The sequence below is a fragment of the Cotesia glomerata genome, linkage group LG6, assembly GCF_020080835.1.
Source record: "Cotesia glomerata isolate CgM1 linkage group LG6, MPM_Cglom_v2.3, whole genome shotgun sequence".
Lineage (NCBI taxonomy): Eukaryota > Metazoa > Arthropoda > Insecta > Hymenoptera > Braconidae > Cotesia > Cotesia glomerata.
In genome coordinates this window covers 13,298,616-13,313,264 of record NC_058163.1, presented here as the reverse complement: position 1 = coordinate 13,313,264, position 14,649 = coordinate 13,298,616, and the positions used below count along the sequence as shown (strand labels likewise).

Genomic DNA, 14,649 nt, shown 5'->3' with positions numbered 1-14,649 from the left:
TTTACAGTTGTCATTAGTTGGCTCTACAGAAATATTAACTGGAGTAATAGATAAAACGTGTGTTTGACTAGCTGTTTCAGCAGTACTGTTTGTCTCTACTGTAGGGATGGGAAAATGTATAAAATATATCGATATATATCGTATCGATATTTTCAAGCAATATCGATACATACTGAGCAAAAAATATCGATATTTCGATAAATCGATATTTTTATCTCAAAACGCGATTACTTGAAAAATTGTCAAAGTATTCGAACGTGAAAAAAAATAACACATTTGGCAGTCTTATGAGTTTCATTTATTATTAAAATACGTATTTAAATATCATTAGTAAAATAAAAATACTTATTATTAGTCAAAAATTTGAACGATTTAAACAATAGTATTTTGTTTAAATTTTATTCGAACCAGTACTCATCGGATATAGACATCAGAAGCACTCGTTCCTTGATGTGTTCCCCGGTTAATCGGCTTCTATTATTGGGTACAGTCAAATTTACAGCTGAAGCAAGTCTTTCGGATGATACGGAGGAGCCTTGACAGATTAAATATTTCAACGCAATTTCAGCGAGAACTGGCGTAAAATGGCGACAATTCACCCAAAATTCTATGGGATCAGATTTTCTTTCAAGAATTGGTTGGTCCAGATACTGCTTCAGTTCATTAGGGACACAACCGGAGCTTGGAATTTCTACTCTATTCGAGCTGAGGTTAATTAATTTCTCGTGCCGACACCAAATTGATGACGCACTAGTTTCTACTTCCCCTTGAACAGGTCGTGGATCGGGAGAACGCTGGCCTCTGCGTCTATGTTCCGACCGAATGTCGTTGCTAATTTTTGATATTGAATTTGAGACGGCTCTTGGAGACGTAAAATGGATTCGTTTAAATCGGGGGTCCAATATCGTCGCGGCTGACAGATAAGTATTTGTTTCTAAGGAAGCTAGTTTTTGGTCAATTTTTTCTAGTAAAGCCATTCTTACAGTTTCTCCTAGAGAGGTCGATGGTGTAGATTGATCTACTGCTTGACGCAATAAATTTGAGACCGGAATCACTAGACTTGAAGTTACGTAATGTGCCCCACTTATCTCTTCAGTAGCTTCTTTGAAAGGACCAAGAAGTTTAATAAGGTCTCGTATTATATTAAGTTGAGAAGTTGCAACCATATCAGGTGTGTTCTTATTGGTTTGGCTCTTTGTGGCTAAAATTTTAGCTACAAGTGCAGATAGCTCAACAAATCGTACAAGCATATCTAAGCACGAGTTCCATCGAGTGCTGACTGCTTGGATTAATGTCAACGCTTCACCTTCTTTTTTTCCCGATGCTATTTGTTCAGCTCGTAATTGGTCAGAAGCATTCACGGATTGCTTAAAAAACGTCACAATACTTTTGACGTGATCGCAAAGGGCAGAAAACGCATGAACCTCTCTCAGCACCCCATCAACAATAAGATTTAAGCTGTGAGCCATACAAGGAATCCTATAGTCGTTTCCTAGAAATAAGCGTACCGCTGCCACCATATTTGCGCCACCATCAGTGCTGATAGACACAATTTTACTCTTGTCAATTTCAAACTCTTCACAGATGCCATTCCAAATTTCTTTAATATACTCCGCTGTATGACTCTAAAAAAGATGCATATAAAAATACAAGATGTATATTTATAAATTATATTTATTCATTATAGCAAATATAACTACTAATCAAAACATACTTGAGACAATTTCTGCGCACACAGATTTATACTCTGAAGAGAGGTCGAATTGTTTCCCTTTGTACTGTCAATAAAGTGAACCGTCAACACTAAGAAGCTTCTGGTAGAATTAGTAATAGTGAGTATGTCACTTGTGAAAGATACGAAATCTGCTTCGTCTATTCTTTTAATAAGAATCGATTTCGTAGTATTATATCGGTTCTCTATTAAGCTAGTCACCTGAAATTAAGAACATGGTTATCGAACTATACTTTCAATTAAAATGTATGATAAAATGGGCTGGAATACCGTTTTCCTGCATGGGAGTTTGTAAAGAGGACTAACTGTGCGAACAAACTTTTTTAGACCACTTTTTCGACACATGATAGTGGCAAATTGTCTTTACATATCATGTAAATTAGAGCCTGAGTAATATCGATGTGTCGTTGTCCACCTTCTGAAATATAGGAGTTGTAAATAATACAATTAAGATTTCCTTATTCAAAAAAAAGAAAAAAAAAACAATAATATTAATTTAATAATGTGTAATAATTATATAAAATATCGATATTTTCGCAAATTGATTAGGAAATACTACTATATGTTATGAATCATTTCTAAATTTATAACAACATAAATATTCATAAAAGTTACATATTTAAAAAGCTAGATAGAATTAGCTTACCTTCAAAGCGTGAACCTCGTTCTAAACAACTTAAAAGCGTACATTGTTTCCTCTTTTTTGATTCTTGAATGGGAGACTGAGCACATTCTGAGGAATTCTCTGATACTTTTTGCGATCGATGGTAATTTTGGTCATTTGTCAAAGTAGGCTAAAAATAAAAAAAGTTTTAAAAATTGATAAATAAATAGTAAATTTATAATGTACTTATTGTAAATCATCCGTCCCATTACATGAAAATTAAAGTAGCAGATATTTTATTATTTTCAAATTGTTTTAAGAAATAAAGTAGTGCATAAAAAAGCATTTTAAAAAAATTGACATGTAAAAAATTGTAAAAATTAAAACTGCTATTTTTTAAAATGAGTTTTGGAAAACATTTTTATTAATTATAACTAAAAAATAGTGAAATGACTGCTAACTTTAATTTCATTTCAATTATTGCAAGTTTAATATGTAATCTATAAGACATACCTCAATACTAAGATCATCATCGTCGTTTGTTGATAAATTGTCTATCGATTTGTTACCGGATTCGTTCGCTTTTGATTTCTGCATTTTTTGAAATTGTAAATGAGCATTATAATGCTTTGTTTTCAGATGTGCAGCTAAATTAGTAGTATTGCCGCATGTCTTGTACGTTTTACCGCACAAGTTGCATGAAGGTTGGTTGTTTTCTTTTTTTGTAAAAAACTTCCACACGGCAGACATTGTTAGGTATAAAAATAACACAAAATAAAAACATCAACATAAAATGAGCCACACTAGATGATGCCACTATTTTCCACTATTAAATTGTACACAGACTGGTTAACATGCTAACAGCACACTATCCAAGACATTTTTTTTGGTTACGTTGACAAACTACAGAGGGATACTACGCATATACATACGTTCAGAACAAATCATTTCGAAGACAGAGGCAGCACTTATACCAAAACTCACGCGTTTTAGTTTACGTTAATTTATACTTACATAAAACGAACACAATATTACGATTATAAGTAAAATAATTAATTATTATTATAAAATATTATTAAGTTGTTCAAAAAATATCGAATTTGATATTCGGAAATAAATATCGATTATCGATATTTCGAAATTAAAAATATCGCCGATATTTATCGATTATTTTCTAAGAAAATATCGATATTTTGATATATCGATATTTGATGCCCTTCCCTACTCTACTGCAACGGTTTTGGCCCTGGCTGCTGTAGAGGGATACACCAGGGCACCTACTCGTTTTTTGGCTCCAGGTTTCTCGGTAACGGTGGTAAACCGGCCCTAGCCCGAATCTCGTCGGTGGTTTTCGCGCAACACTTGTCAGCTGTATGTCCATGACGTCCACAGCGTACACGAGGTGCGGAAGATGGCGGTGGAGAGAGTGTTTTTTGTAAGTTCTCAAACATGCCTTGTATCGTGGCCTGGAGATTGTTTATTGAAGATACGATTACGTCTGAGGTGGTGCTTTTTGGGGTTTCTTTACGCGAATTAAATTGTTTATTTGTTGAAACCGCGTCTAAAGTTGTTTTTTCATTATTCTCAGTAATTGACGCGTCTTGATCAGGATCTACATCGGTAACGGCATTCATTCGCGTTCTTGATTTAGTGTAATTCTGATTTTGTGTTTTCGATTTACTCGGTTGTTCCGGTTTTGGTGGATTACAAGTATCCATAATCGATTGCCATGAGCCAACGCATTGGTATAACATTGAATAAGTATTAATACGTTCTTCCGCAAATTTAAATAAGAATTTGGAATTAAATTTTTGGATAATAATTTTTACTTGTCGGCTTTCGGGTGATGGCTCTTCTAATTGAGCAAACGCGCTTTGCATTCGATTAATAAATGCAGCTTCCTGTTCATCGTCAGCTTGTCGATATGAATAGATTTCTTGTAAAAAGGTTTCGTTTGATTGGTGAGTTTGCCATACTTTGAAGTGTGTTTTAAAGACTGACCAGTCGACAAATAAATGCTCATTCTGATAATACCAGTCTAAAATATTACCAGTTAAAGTTGAAGCTACTACTGGCCTAAAGTTGTCCAAAGGTATATCATTACTGACCATTCGCTGTTCTAATGTCTTAATAAATTTTTTGGCATCTAACTTTACAGATGAATCGCGCGGAAGGAAAAATACATTCCATGATTTCGCAGTTCGGCAAATGTCATTAATCCGTAAGGGTGCAACTGTACTCGGGTACATGTACGAGGGAGCAGCGCTTGGGACTATGCCTGGAATAGTATATGTGTATTGTTGTGTCTGTGACACAGGCACACGAAAAGAAGCGATCGGTGCTGTATAGGTGTGTGTCACATGAAGTGCAGTAGTGTGTGACTGTACGTGTGTGCTTGGTACGTAGTATGGCACCGGTGGTGCTGTATAAGTTTGAGTTATACACGGCAACGTGGTGTGTGATTGTACATGAGTCGCTGGTATATGCTGAGGCATCGGCGGTACGAGTGGTGGGGCAAGCGGCAGCGGCGCGTACGGTAAACGCGCAGCCCCACTGAGCGTCGAGCTTTGTACTGTAGAGAAGGGAGGTATACTCGGAGGAGGAAAGCGAGGTGCTGGCGGCACGGAGTAATTTCCCGCTGAAAAATTTGAACTAGGGAATAATTCTCGTGGCTGAAATGCGTAGGTGTCATTGGCAGGATTATTATTATTATTTACTGTGTCGGACATCATTCTAGCTAGAGTGCTAGCGAAGGGTGGCATTAACTGATGATAGGCGGCTTTCCAAGCCTCTGCTTCAGATCTTAGTTATCTAACTACTTCTTCAACGGTTTGCGTAGCAGTATTTGTATTTTCAGGGTTTTGTGCTCTACTTGTATTACTATTATTATTTGAATCTATCGGGTCTAACGAATTGTGTACTCGACTTGTATCGTTACCGCTTATATCTGCGGGGTTTACTAGGTCTTGTATTCCACTCATGTTATTATGAACTGCTTGAGCGGGATCATTATTGGTATAACCGGTACTGTTGTGTAGGTCGTTTCGTGAATTGTCTAGTCCAAGTAAATCGTCTGATAATTGTGGATAGATACTTGAACTGGGGGCTTGAGTCAGATTAAAATTTAATAAATTCTGGCTAGATACCACTGGAATAGGATTTTGTGGGATCTGATTCGCATTACTGCTGACGGGTGCCGGAAGTCGATTCGTTGGCGTACGAAGAAACATTTTGGATAATTAATATTAAATCTTATTTAATTATTTTTCGAATGGATTAAATTTTGAGGGTATTATTTTATAATGACACACCTGACAAAGAATTTTAATCCTTAACCTGCTCGGTGACGCATTAAAAATTAATTTTATAATCCCGAATTTTATTTAGTGAGTATTCGATACTCGGTGTTATTAATTTAATCCCTAAATTTTAACTTTAATATTATTAAGTTTTATACTCGTAATAAATAATATTAATATGATTATTATCATTGAAATTCGAACTGCAAGGTTAAATAAAATAAATTATTTTAACGGCGATATTTAATTTCAATAATAAGATATTTTTACTAAATATTTATTTTTGTCGAGTTGAGTCGTACCTATACGATAGACCATGAACGTGTGTGTGTGTAGAGTAGAATCATGCATGTATTGTACTATACAATTACATCTATATCTGATGAGAGAGAGCGTGGGCGTACGAAATCAGATGAGCTAATATATAGATATCTATATATTAGCTCTAGCTTCAACGAGAATTGTCTCGAACAATTTCGGGAGACATCGTAGGCGACAAGTTGCGGCGGATGCGCTCATAATAATCACTTAAATTTCATAAAATGGGATACTCTGCTCTGGGATGTTCCGCTCCCTGACTACTGAATGTGTTAATCTTTTTATGATGATTTTATTCTTTTGACAAAAGTTCTTACCTGAGCCAGTTAATTTATTTTACTTACTTACAATATTTTTGCTGCAAAGATGACCCTTTATTCCTTGACTGACCCTCTGATAAATTATAAATAATAGTGGTAATAGATGTTGATAGTCTTAACAATGAATGATGATCGGCGACAAGGATTATTATAAAAACTTGATTTTACTACACCAATTCAACACTTTAAACAAAACTGATAATATCTCGGTAACGCAACTAACGAAATATTTATAAAACAGAATACTTATACTTAAAATTATAGCTGATGGAATAGTAACAATAGTGAACGTGGTGAGTAATCACCTAATATAAAAATAATAATATCAATAGAAAATAATAAAGAATATTATATTAAACAATAAACTTTTAGATTAATTGAGATTTTGATGAGTAGTCACCTAATAGTAGTATAGTAGTATGTAAATTTTTGACTATGAAAAACCTAGCGTGGTGGTTAACACCGGGGGATAGATCGAAGTGTCGATCAATGCTCAAGGTTTGAGGTTCGTAAACGTTTTTTCCCCTCCTCGTGTCGTCCTGTGACGTCACGGGAGCTACACATTAATTTAGCGAGCGTCGGTAACGAAAATTTCGGGTGGTAGTTCGCCAGGCTGATAAAATCGGGACATTTGTAGTGTCTTAATGCCTACGGAGGACCTGGAAGACATTGTGATAAATCTGAGTAATTCTCTGGGACTTCAAGGTATTGATGTCAACTGTGTGTCATCAGTAGAACGTCTTTGGAAAAGAAAGATAGCTGTTGCAGGAGCTGATTCTTCGCGTTCGCGGGACGTTGTTATTAAATGTCAATCCTCACTTATTGTTAACAAATTTTTTGAGGCGAAAAAAGTGCGTCGGAACATTACGGCTGATATGTTAGTACAAGGTATGGGTAAACTACCGGTTTATGTTAACAGACGATTTCCGTCTGCATTGTACAAGTTGCGTCAGAGTATTGTGAGACAATTTCCGACGATCAGCAAGAAAAATGTTTGGATTGCGGCAGGTGCGGTTTGTGTTAGGCTTTAAGATGGCTCTCAGCCACTGAAAGTATTACCGTCGATGGATTTGACGAAAATTCCTGGCTTAAGCTAATAACGTGGTGTCGTTGTCTCTCGGCAGTGTGATACTATTTGCAGTTCATCAGTTATTGTAAAAATTTGCCATCTAAATGCGCAGGCACTAGTTCCACGTATTGATGAGCTTTGTGATCATTTTCGAGTTTTGGACTATGACATTATTGCTATTTCTGAATCAAGTGTTGTTGATGCTCAAGTCAGCCTTCCTGAGTTCTACTTATATTTTTTACAAAATATTGTTATTATGAGTGTCTTGAATATAAATATGTTAACTAATTCTAACTTGCGCATTTGAATGACTGTTGTAATTTATATAATCTATGCATTGTTCCATTTAGTGCTACACATCATACTGCTAGATAAATAACTGTAATTACTAAAATATTCAAATTCATATTCTTTCTTTTCTTTTGTTTTATGAACTAAAGTCATTAGATAGTAATTTGGATAGTCTTTGTTTAGAGACAACGTTACTATTCTTATTACTTATTTTTACTGTCTTATTATTTTATATCCATTACTGTTTAACTAATTTTATAATAACTATGTATTCATTTCTATGTAAGACTCTTAGGGAGCTAAGACTCCAGGGTCTAAAAATTTGGTAAATAAATAAATAAATGCATACACACTAGGATGCTTTTTTTTCAACTATTTTTAACTTCCCGCTAAGAAAATCGAAGATTCTCGAAAATCGGGAAGTTATTGTTTTCACCCCGTTTTGCAAAAATCGAGTTTTCATCAGATCTCGACGTTTTAAGGTCATGGGAAGCTTCCCTTACTACCTCCGCGATGTTGTCACTATGTCTGTATGTATGTCTGTATGTATGTGTGTGTGTGTGTGTTTTTTTTTTTCCTTAGGAGGGGGGGAATCCTTTTTACGGATTCTAGGCATAGCTGTTTGGCCTGGATATGTGGCGACTCGACGCTGACGCCCCTACCCACTAAACCCTAAACCCCTTTCTCTTCTATCCTCTGATCTCCCATGGTACCGCCGTAAAGCATTTCTTCGCGGGGGGAGGAATTAGCTGCCGCTCTTCCTTCTGGTGGCTAAGATGTTATTTCTTCCTTCTAGATTCTGGCTTTCGCTCTTTTCCTCTCAATGGATCGCAACTCTGTAAGCACTTTTGTAGTAAAAGTGCTTGTGGCGTTCCAGGCAGCTTCTGACGACAACATTGCTTCTACTATTGACTCTGGTTGGGTTCTCTTTTTCAGAATCTTCTCTAACTCATCGCGCTGTTGGTTGAAACGTGGACACACAAAGAAAACATGCTCCGCATCTTCATTGACCCCTGGACAGGACGGGCACTCTGGGGTATCATCAGGCTTAAAGCGGTGAAGATACTTCCGGTAATAACCGTGTCCTGATAACATCTGCGTTAAATAGTAGTTGATCTCACTGTGACTCCGGTTGAACCACACATCAATCCGAGGTATGAGACGGTACGTCCACCGACCTTTCTTTGCAGCATTCCACTCCTGTTGTCATCTGGCGATGCTGTGTTGCCGTTCTTCCCTTCTAAGAACTTCAGGGCTCAGTGTGGTTGACCTTTTTCGTTGATATAGGTTCCGTCTTTCCTCAGCTAGGACTCTGAGAGGCAGAGTACCGGAAATAACACACACTGCTTCCTCTGATATTGTGCGGAAGGCGCTAGCTATTCGTAGGGCACTCAGTCGATATACTGGTCCAGCCTTTTTCTATGATTCTTGCGTCTTTAGTGCGTCGGCCCAAATGGATATTCCATAAGTGAGCACCGATGTGACTACTGATGACAATAATAGCCTCCTGCTCTGCTTTGAGCCTCCGACGTTCAGCATCAGTCGTGCGAGACTAGCCCTCACTACTGACGCTTTGGCACTGACATGTTCCACTTGCTACTTGAAGTTGAGTCGGGCATCAAGCATCACTCCCAAATATCGGATATAAGGTTGTGATGTGATTTCTTGTTCGCTGACTTTCAGCTTAATGGTCTCTACCACTTTTCTGCTGGTAATAAGCACTGCCTCAGTCTTGTGTTGCGCAAGTTGCAGGTTCACTGCGTCCATTCACCGGTTAACGCGCTCAAAAGTGAGATCGAACATATGGTTTATCTCGTCAAAGTGTTTGGCAACAATCACTATGGCTACGTCATCTGCATATGCTACGAGTTTGACGTTTCTTGGCAGAGTTAGTCTTAATAGACCGTCATACATAATATTCCACAGGAGCGGGCCTAGAAATGAACTTTGTGGTACACCTCCAGTAATATCATACTTCCTCGGACCGTTCTTCGTGTCATACTTCAGGACCCTGTTTTCAAAGTAGCTTGCTACGATCTTAAGAAGGTATTCTGGTACATTCTTCTCTTGGAGGGCCTGTATGATGCATTCTCAATTGGCGGAGTTGAAGGCGTTTCTGACGTCTAGAGTCGCCACCAGGCAATACTTCTTCGTTCCACTCTTCCATCTGGTTCCTGCGATTGCTGCCTTGGCCGTATCAACAACCAGTTTGATTGCGTCCAGGGTTGATCGTCCTTTTCGAAATCCATACTAATTGTCTGCCAGGAGTGGGTCGACTACTACATCAATTCTCTGGTGAATTATGCGTTCAAATATCTTACCCGCTGTATCTAGCATGCAAAGTGGGTGGTAAGATGACGGTTCATTCGGTGGCTTTTTCCCTTTAGGAAGCAGCACTAACCGTTGCTGTTTCCACTTTCGAGGAAAAATCCCTTCTTTGAGGCAAGTGGTGTAAACATCCAGGAATAATGCCGGTGCTGCCTTTATAGCTGTTTTTAAGGCAATATTAGGGATTCCGTCTAAGCCTGGTGCTTTATTATTCCCTACGTGGTTGCAAGCCTCCGTCAGTTCTTCTTCCGTGACAGGTGGAATGTCCTCCAGTTCGCCTTGAGCTAACTGGTAATGAAGCTCGCGTTGCTGCGGAAACAGCGCGGTAACGATTCTCTGCAGAAGTTGTGGGCATGTGGGTGCCGACATTTGTTTGACTTTTAGGTGAGTCATGACCACCTTGTACGGTCTACCCCACAGGTCTTTGTCCACACCGTTGATGAGCTCTTTCCAGCATTGCCTCTTACTATCCTTGATGGCTTTGTTCAATGATCGACGGGCTTTTTTGTACTCTGCGACCAGCTCCGCAGAATTAGGTCGTTGAAAGCCACGCTGGGAGATTCTTCTTTTCTTTAGACACTCTTTCCCAAGAACGCTGATTTGGTCGTTTCACCAGTGTACTGCCGGGCGTTGGTTTATGCTGCGTTTCCGGACCATACTTAAGTCACAGGCCTGGACAACTCTTATCATAAGGTCCTTGGTCATTTCTTCTGCGGATCCAGTAGTAATCGGTTCACTATTCAGAGCTATTACCAATGTACTTGTGTCAAAAGACTTCACTTTCCGTCCAATGGTATTGAGTGATTAGATTGGTCTTCTTGTATTCCGTTCATGTGATATTTCCCAGAGAATTGCCTTATGGTCGTTGGCTGTGTAGATATCCATCACCTTCCAGTCGCATTTCCCACTGATGAGGCTGCTGCTGACGAAAGTGAGATCTACAATAGAGCTTGCTTCTCCTTTAGTATAGGTTGGCGTATCACCACTGTTGAGCTGGACTACATCTAGTGTAGTAAAAGCTTCTAGTAGTGCTTTTCCTCGCGCATTGGTCTGCTTGCTGCCCCAGTCTACTGCCCAGGAGTTGAAGTCACCGGCAATCGCGACTGGATAATGCTGCTTGGCGTCCTCGGTCAGTTTGTCCAAGAATTCAGTGAATTCAACAATGGATAGGCTAGGTGGTGCATAACAGCTGTAGAAACGGATGCCATTAACTGTTGCTGCTACAAAGCCGGCATTATCATTGTTAACTACACTCTGGAATGGATGCTTACCACAGAAGTAGATGACAGCCTTGGCGGTGCTGTCAGATTCCCAAGGCTGGGTATTCAGGTGTCTGTATGGCTCTGCTATCATTACTAAGTCTAACTCTAGTTCTCTTGCTGTTTGCATAAGCAGATCATGTACAGCTTCGCAATGGTTTAAGTTTAGCTGCAATATCTTCATGTCTGTTTGTTTGTTATCTTCTGGAATGCCTCTTTAAATACTGAGCATCTGGATGCACCGGCATGATGCACCGCGTTCTCTGCACTTTGGTCCGCGTATAATACACATTTCGCTGGGTTTTTACATTCAGCAATCTTGTGTCTCTCTTGTCCGCACCTAATACATAGCTTAGACCGATCCACATTGCTCTTGCACTGGGATCCATGGTGTCCAAAGTGCCAGCACTTGAAACATTGGATTGGTCTCCTCGTAGCTCTGATTCGGCAGTTAGCCCAGCCGATCCGGACTTTACCGCTTCCTGCCAATATCTTCCGCGCTGCAGCTGCTGCTAGTATCACAACAGCTGTCTGAGTACCTCTGTAGGCCTTACGAATCTTAATTTTTCCTAGTGGTATCTCGCAGGTTTCTCCGATTACCGTTCGCAAGGCGGCCTGAATATCCTCCTTCTGGTTTGGTGAATTTTCGCGGTTTTTTCCGCTTAGGCTCCGGCCGAGATTTGTTCACCGGTTGTTTTGGTAACCGCTCTCTCGCTTGCTCATTCTTCTCCTCCTTGGATTGGACCTTCTGCCATTCAGTTACCTCTTTTTTTCCGGCGTTCTGCACTGCCGTGTTTTTCGGAGGGGTTGGTTTCAGGTCCTTTTTCTTCACAACTTGGCTAATCGTTGGGTCGGGAGAAGATCGATCTTTTCTCTTAGTTGACTTACTGCTAGTTCTGCTTCTGTCTTCCGCGACTGATTCACCGTCACCTTCGGCTCCAGTGTCCATTGCTTCTTCATTCACGACAGTTGCTTGAATGCTTCTCTCCGGTGTAGTGCGAGAAGTGCGTCGTACTGTTAAACGCCATTCTTCATCAAATTTCTTGAATCTCTGGAGGGCATTGGCTACGCTGGTCATCTTGGTCTTAATCTCCTTGTGGATATTGACCTTAGGTTGGACGAAGTCATTTAGCTCACTTGTCAGCTTTTCAAGGCGTTCCAACGCTTGCGACCGCTTCATTTTAGCGCTTTCTTCAATCGCTGCTTGTTGGACATAAGGCCCGTTTTCACTATTGTTGTTTTCCTGAATTTTACTCATACTTTTAAATTCACCAGCGCATCGTACGGAGTGGAGCGGGTTGTCATAACTAGGAACCGGTGTACCCTCGGAGATAGTACTCCTACCCGAGTTCCCTGAGGCCTAGCCGACACTTAGCCAGTCCCGGAATACACGGACGGACTAGACTCGCTCGGAGCGGTGAAGATTCCGATCTCTAACACTCACTGCGTACTTCCTGATCAAGGCCCGAAGTGGCTGGCTCCTGATCCACTGCTGCAACTTACACCTCGGCAGAGCAAGCTCACATCAGCCGTGGCCTGCACCGTCGGAAACTACGACACGAGGTTCTGGTCACTCCCAGTGGGTCACAGCAGGGAACGATCGTCTTGTTAGGTCAGTTAGTGTGACCAACCCATTAAAGGGGAGTTTTGTCCACGGGAACGTATTTTATTTGGCTCCTACCCTCTGTACCAGGTACAGCGAGCATTCTCCCATCCGCTACGGGGAGACGCGCCTGGTAGCAGTTTCTCCTTTGCCCCAAGGTGTGTGTGTGTGTGTGTGTTTGTGTGTGTGTGTGTGTGTGTGTGTGTGTGAGTGTAAGTATGTAAACCTCTCATAACTTTTGAACGGTTGAACCATTCGAAAGGGCTTTAGCAAACTTAGATTTCCTGTTAATTTGAACCGATTCGGCCCGATAGATTTTAGGAAATTTGGAGAAATCTAAAAAAAAATAGGAAAAAATTTTTTCAGATGTGGTTTTTTTGGAGTAACTTTTAAACGGCTTAACCGATCGATTTCAAAAACTAATCAGCTCTCAACCTTGAAAAACTACGTCGATCGCCGCCAATCCGGTCGAAATCGGTTGATTTTTTCGAGAGATATCGTGAACGAAAGAAAACCGAAAAAAGTGTTTTTTCGGAGTTACTCCGAAATTTCTCGTTTGACCAATTAAAACTTAAAAAATCTTTATGAGGCTTAAAAAACTGCGTAGAATGCTGCCAACCCCGTAAAAATCGGATCATTCATTCGAAAGTTATTGCGGTTTGAAAATTTAAAAAATTGTGTCTATAAAACTTCTTCAAACTTTTGAGCTCAAAGAGCTCAAAAGCATAAAAAAGGTATCTTTTTGAGCTCGGAGAGCTCAAAACAACACACAGATTGTATTTTTAAGCTTGAAAAACTCAAAAAAAAGCTGCCAGGTATTAACAAAATTAGCGGGAAGTTGCAGGGATGGCTTTTAGGGTCAACCGTTTTCCTAATTTTTTTTTTGGGTACTTGCAACAAAATTTCACGATGGAACTGAAAAAAAAAAAAAGCACCCTAATACACACACACACACACGCACGCGCGCACGCACTCACACACACACACACACACACACACGCTCGCACACACACACAAACACACACACACACACACACACACACACACACACACACACACACACATACATACAGCCACACGGACACCATCGCGAGAATAGTTCGGGAAGCTTTCTGTGACCTTAACTCTAGAGTGGTCACCCGTATAGCTTGACGCCACATAACAACTACTCAACCTATAGAGACTCGCTATAGTGCGAACGAGAAACTAAAATAATGGTGACCAGTCTAGGGTTAAAATGTCGAGATCCGATGAAAACTCAATTTTCACAAAACGGGGTGAAACGAAATTTATTGACAAGGATACTCTTTGGATCGCCACCTATTTCGATCCGATCGGCCGAGCCGTTTAAAAGTTATAAGAGGTTTACATACATACATACAGCCGCACAGACACCATTGCGGGAATAGTCAGGGAAGCTTCCTGTGACCTTAAAACGTCGAGATCTGATGAAAACTCGATTTTCGCAAAGCGGGGTAAAAGCAATAACTTCGCGATTTTTGAAAATTTTCAATTTTCTTAGCGGGAAGTTAAAAAATTTTTTTGATAAATTTTTTGAACTATGATTTTGGATATCTTTGAAATGGTTAATGTAATCGCTTATACATATCAGATCTTTTTCGTAGATCGTTTAATTTTCTACAAAAATATGTATAAAGATTTGATTAAAAAATTGATTAATAATGAGATATGATCTTTTCTATAAGAGACTAACGAAAAATTTAAAACTGTGATGAGCATAACCTTCCTATCAATATTAAGAGCTCAAATTCGGTGAGCATTCACTACCCGACTAGAAATTTTAATGTAAGACCTATTGGGCCCGC

The 14,649-nt window shown here is 39.6% G+C and overlaps 1 protein-coding gene across 1 annotated transcript; it reads right to left on the bottom strand.

Moving 5' to 3' along the window:
- Positions 1 to 290: 290 nt before the first annotated feature.
- Positions 291 to 3,319, bottom strand: LOC123266456 (zinc finger BED domain-containing protein 6-like). Its single transcript, XM_044730690.1, has 5 exons — positions 2,850 to 3,319; positions 2,379 to 2,526; positions 2,003 to 2,150; positions 1,715 to 1,933; positions 291 to 1,625 (listed from the first exon to the last, which is right to left on the bottom strand). The coding sequence occupies exons 3-5, from the start codon at positions 2,075 to 2,077 to the stop codon at positions 399 to 401; spliced, it is 1,521 nt and encodes a 506-aa protein (XP_044586625.1). The 5' UTR covers positions 2,078 to 2,150; positions 2,379 to 2,526; positions 2,850 to 3,319; the 3' UTR covers positions 291 to 398.
- Positions 3,320 to 14,649: the final 11,330 nt, after the last annotated feature.

What these genes read in the sequence shown, in the direction of transcription:
- LOC123266456 (XM_044730690.1), bottom strand. Translation starts at nt 2,077, where the DNA reads ATGTGTCGAAAAAGTGGTCTAAAAAAGTTTGTTCGCACAGTTAGTCCT. An exon ending in AACTCCCATGCAGGAAAACG is followed by an intron (nt 1,934 to 2,002) that starts GTATTCCAGCCC and finishes TCTTAATTTCAG; the next exon opens with GTGACTAGCTTAATAGAGAA. An exon ending in GTGCGCAGAAATTGTCTCAA is followed by an intron (nt 1,626 to 1,714) that starts GTATGTTTTGAT and finishes CATCTTTTTTAG; the next exon opens with AGTCATACAGCGGAGTATAT.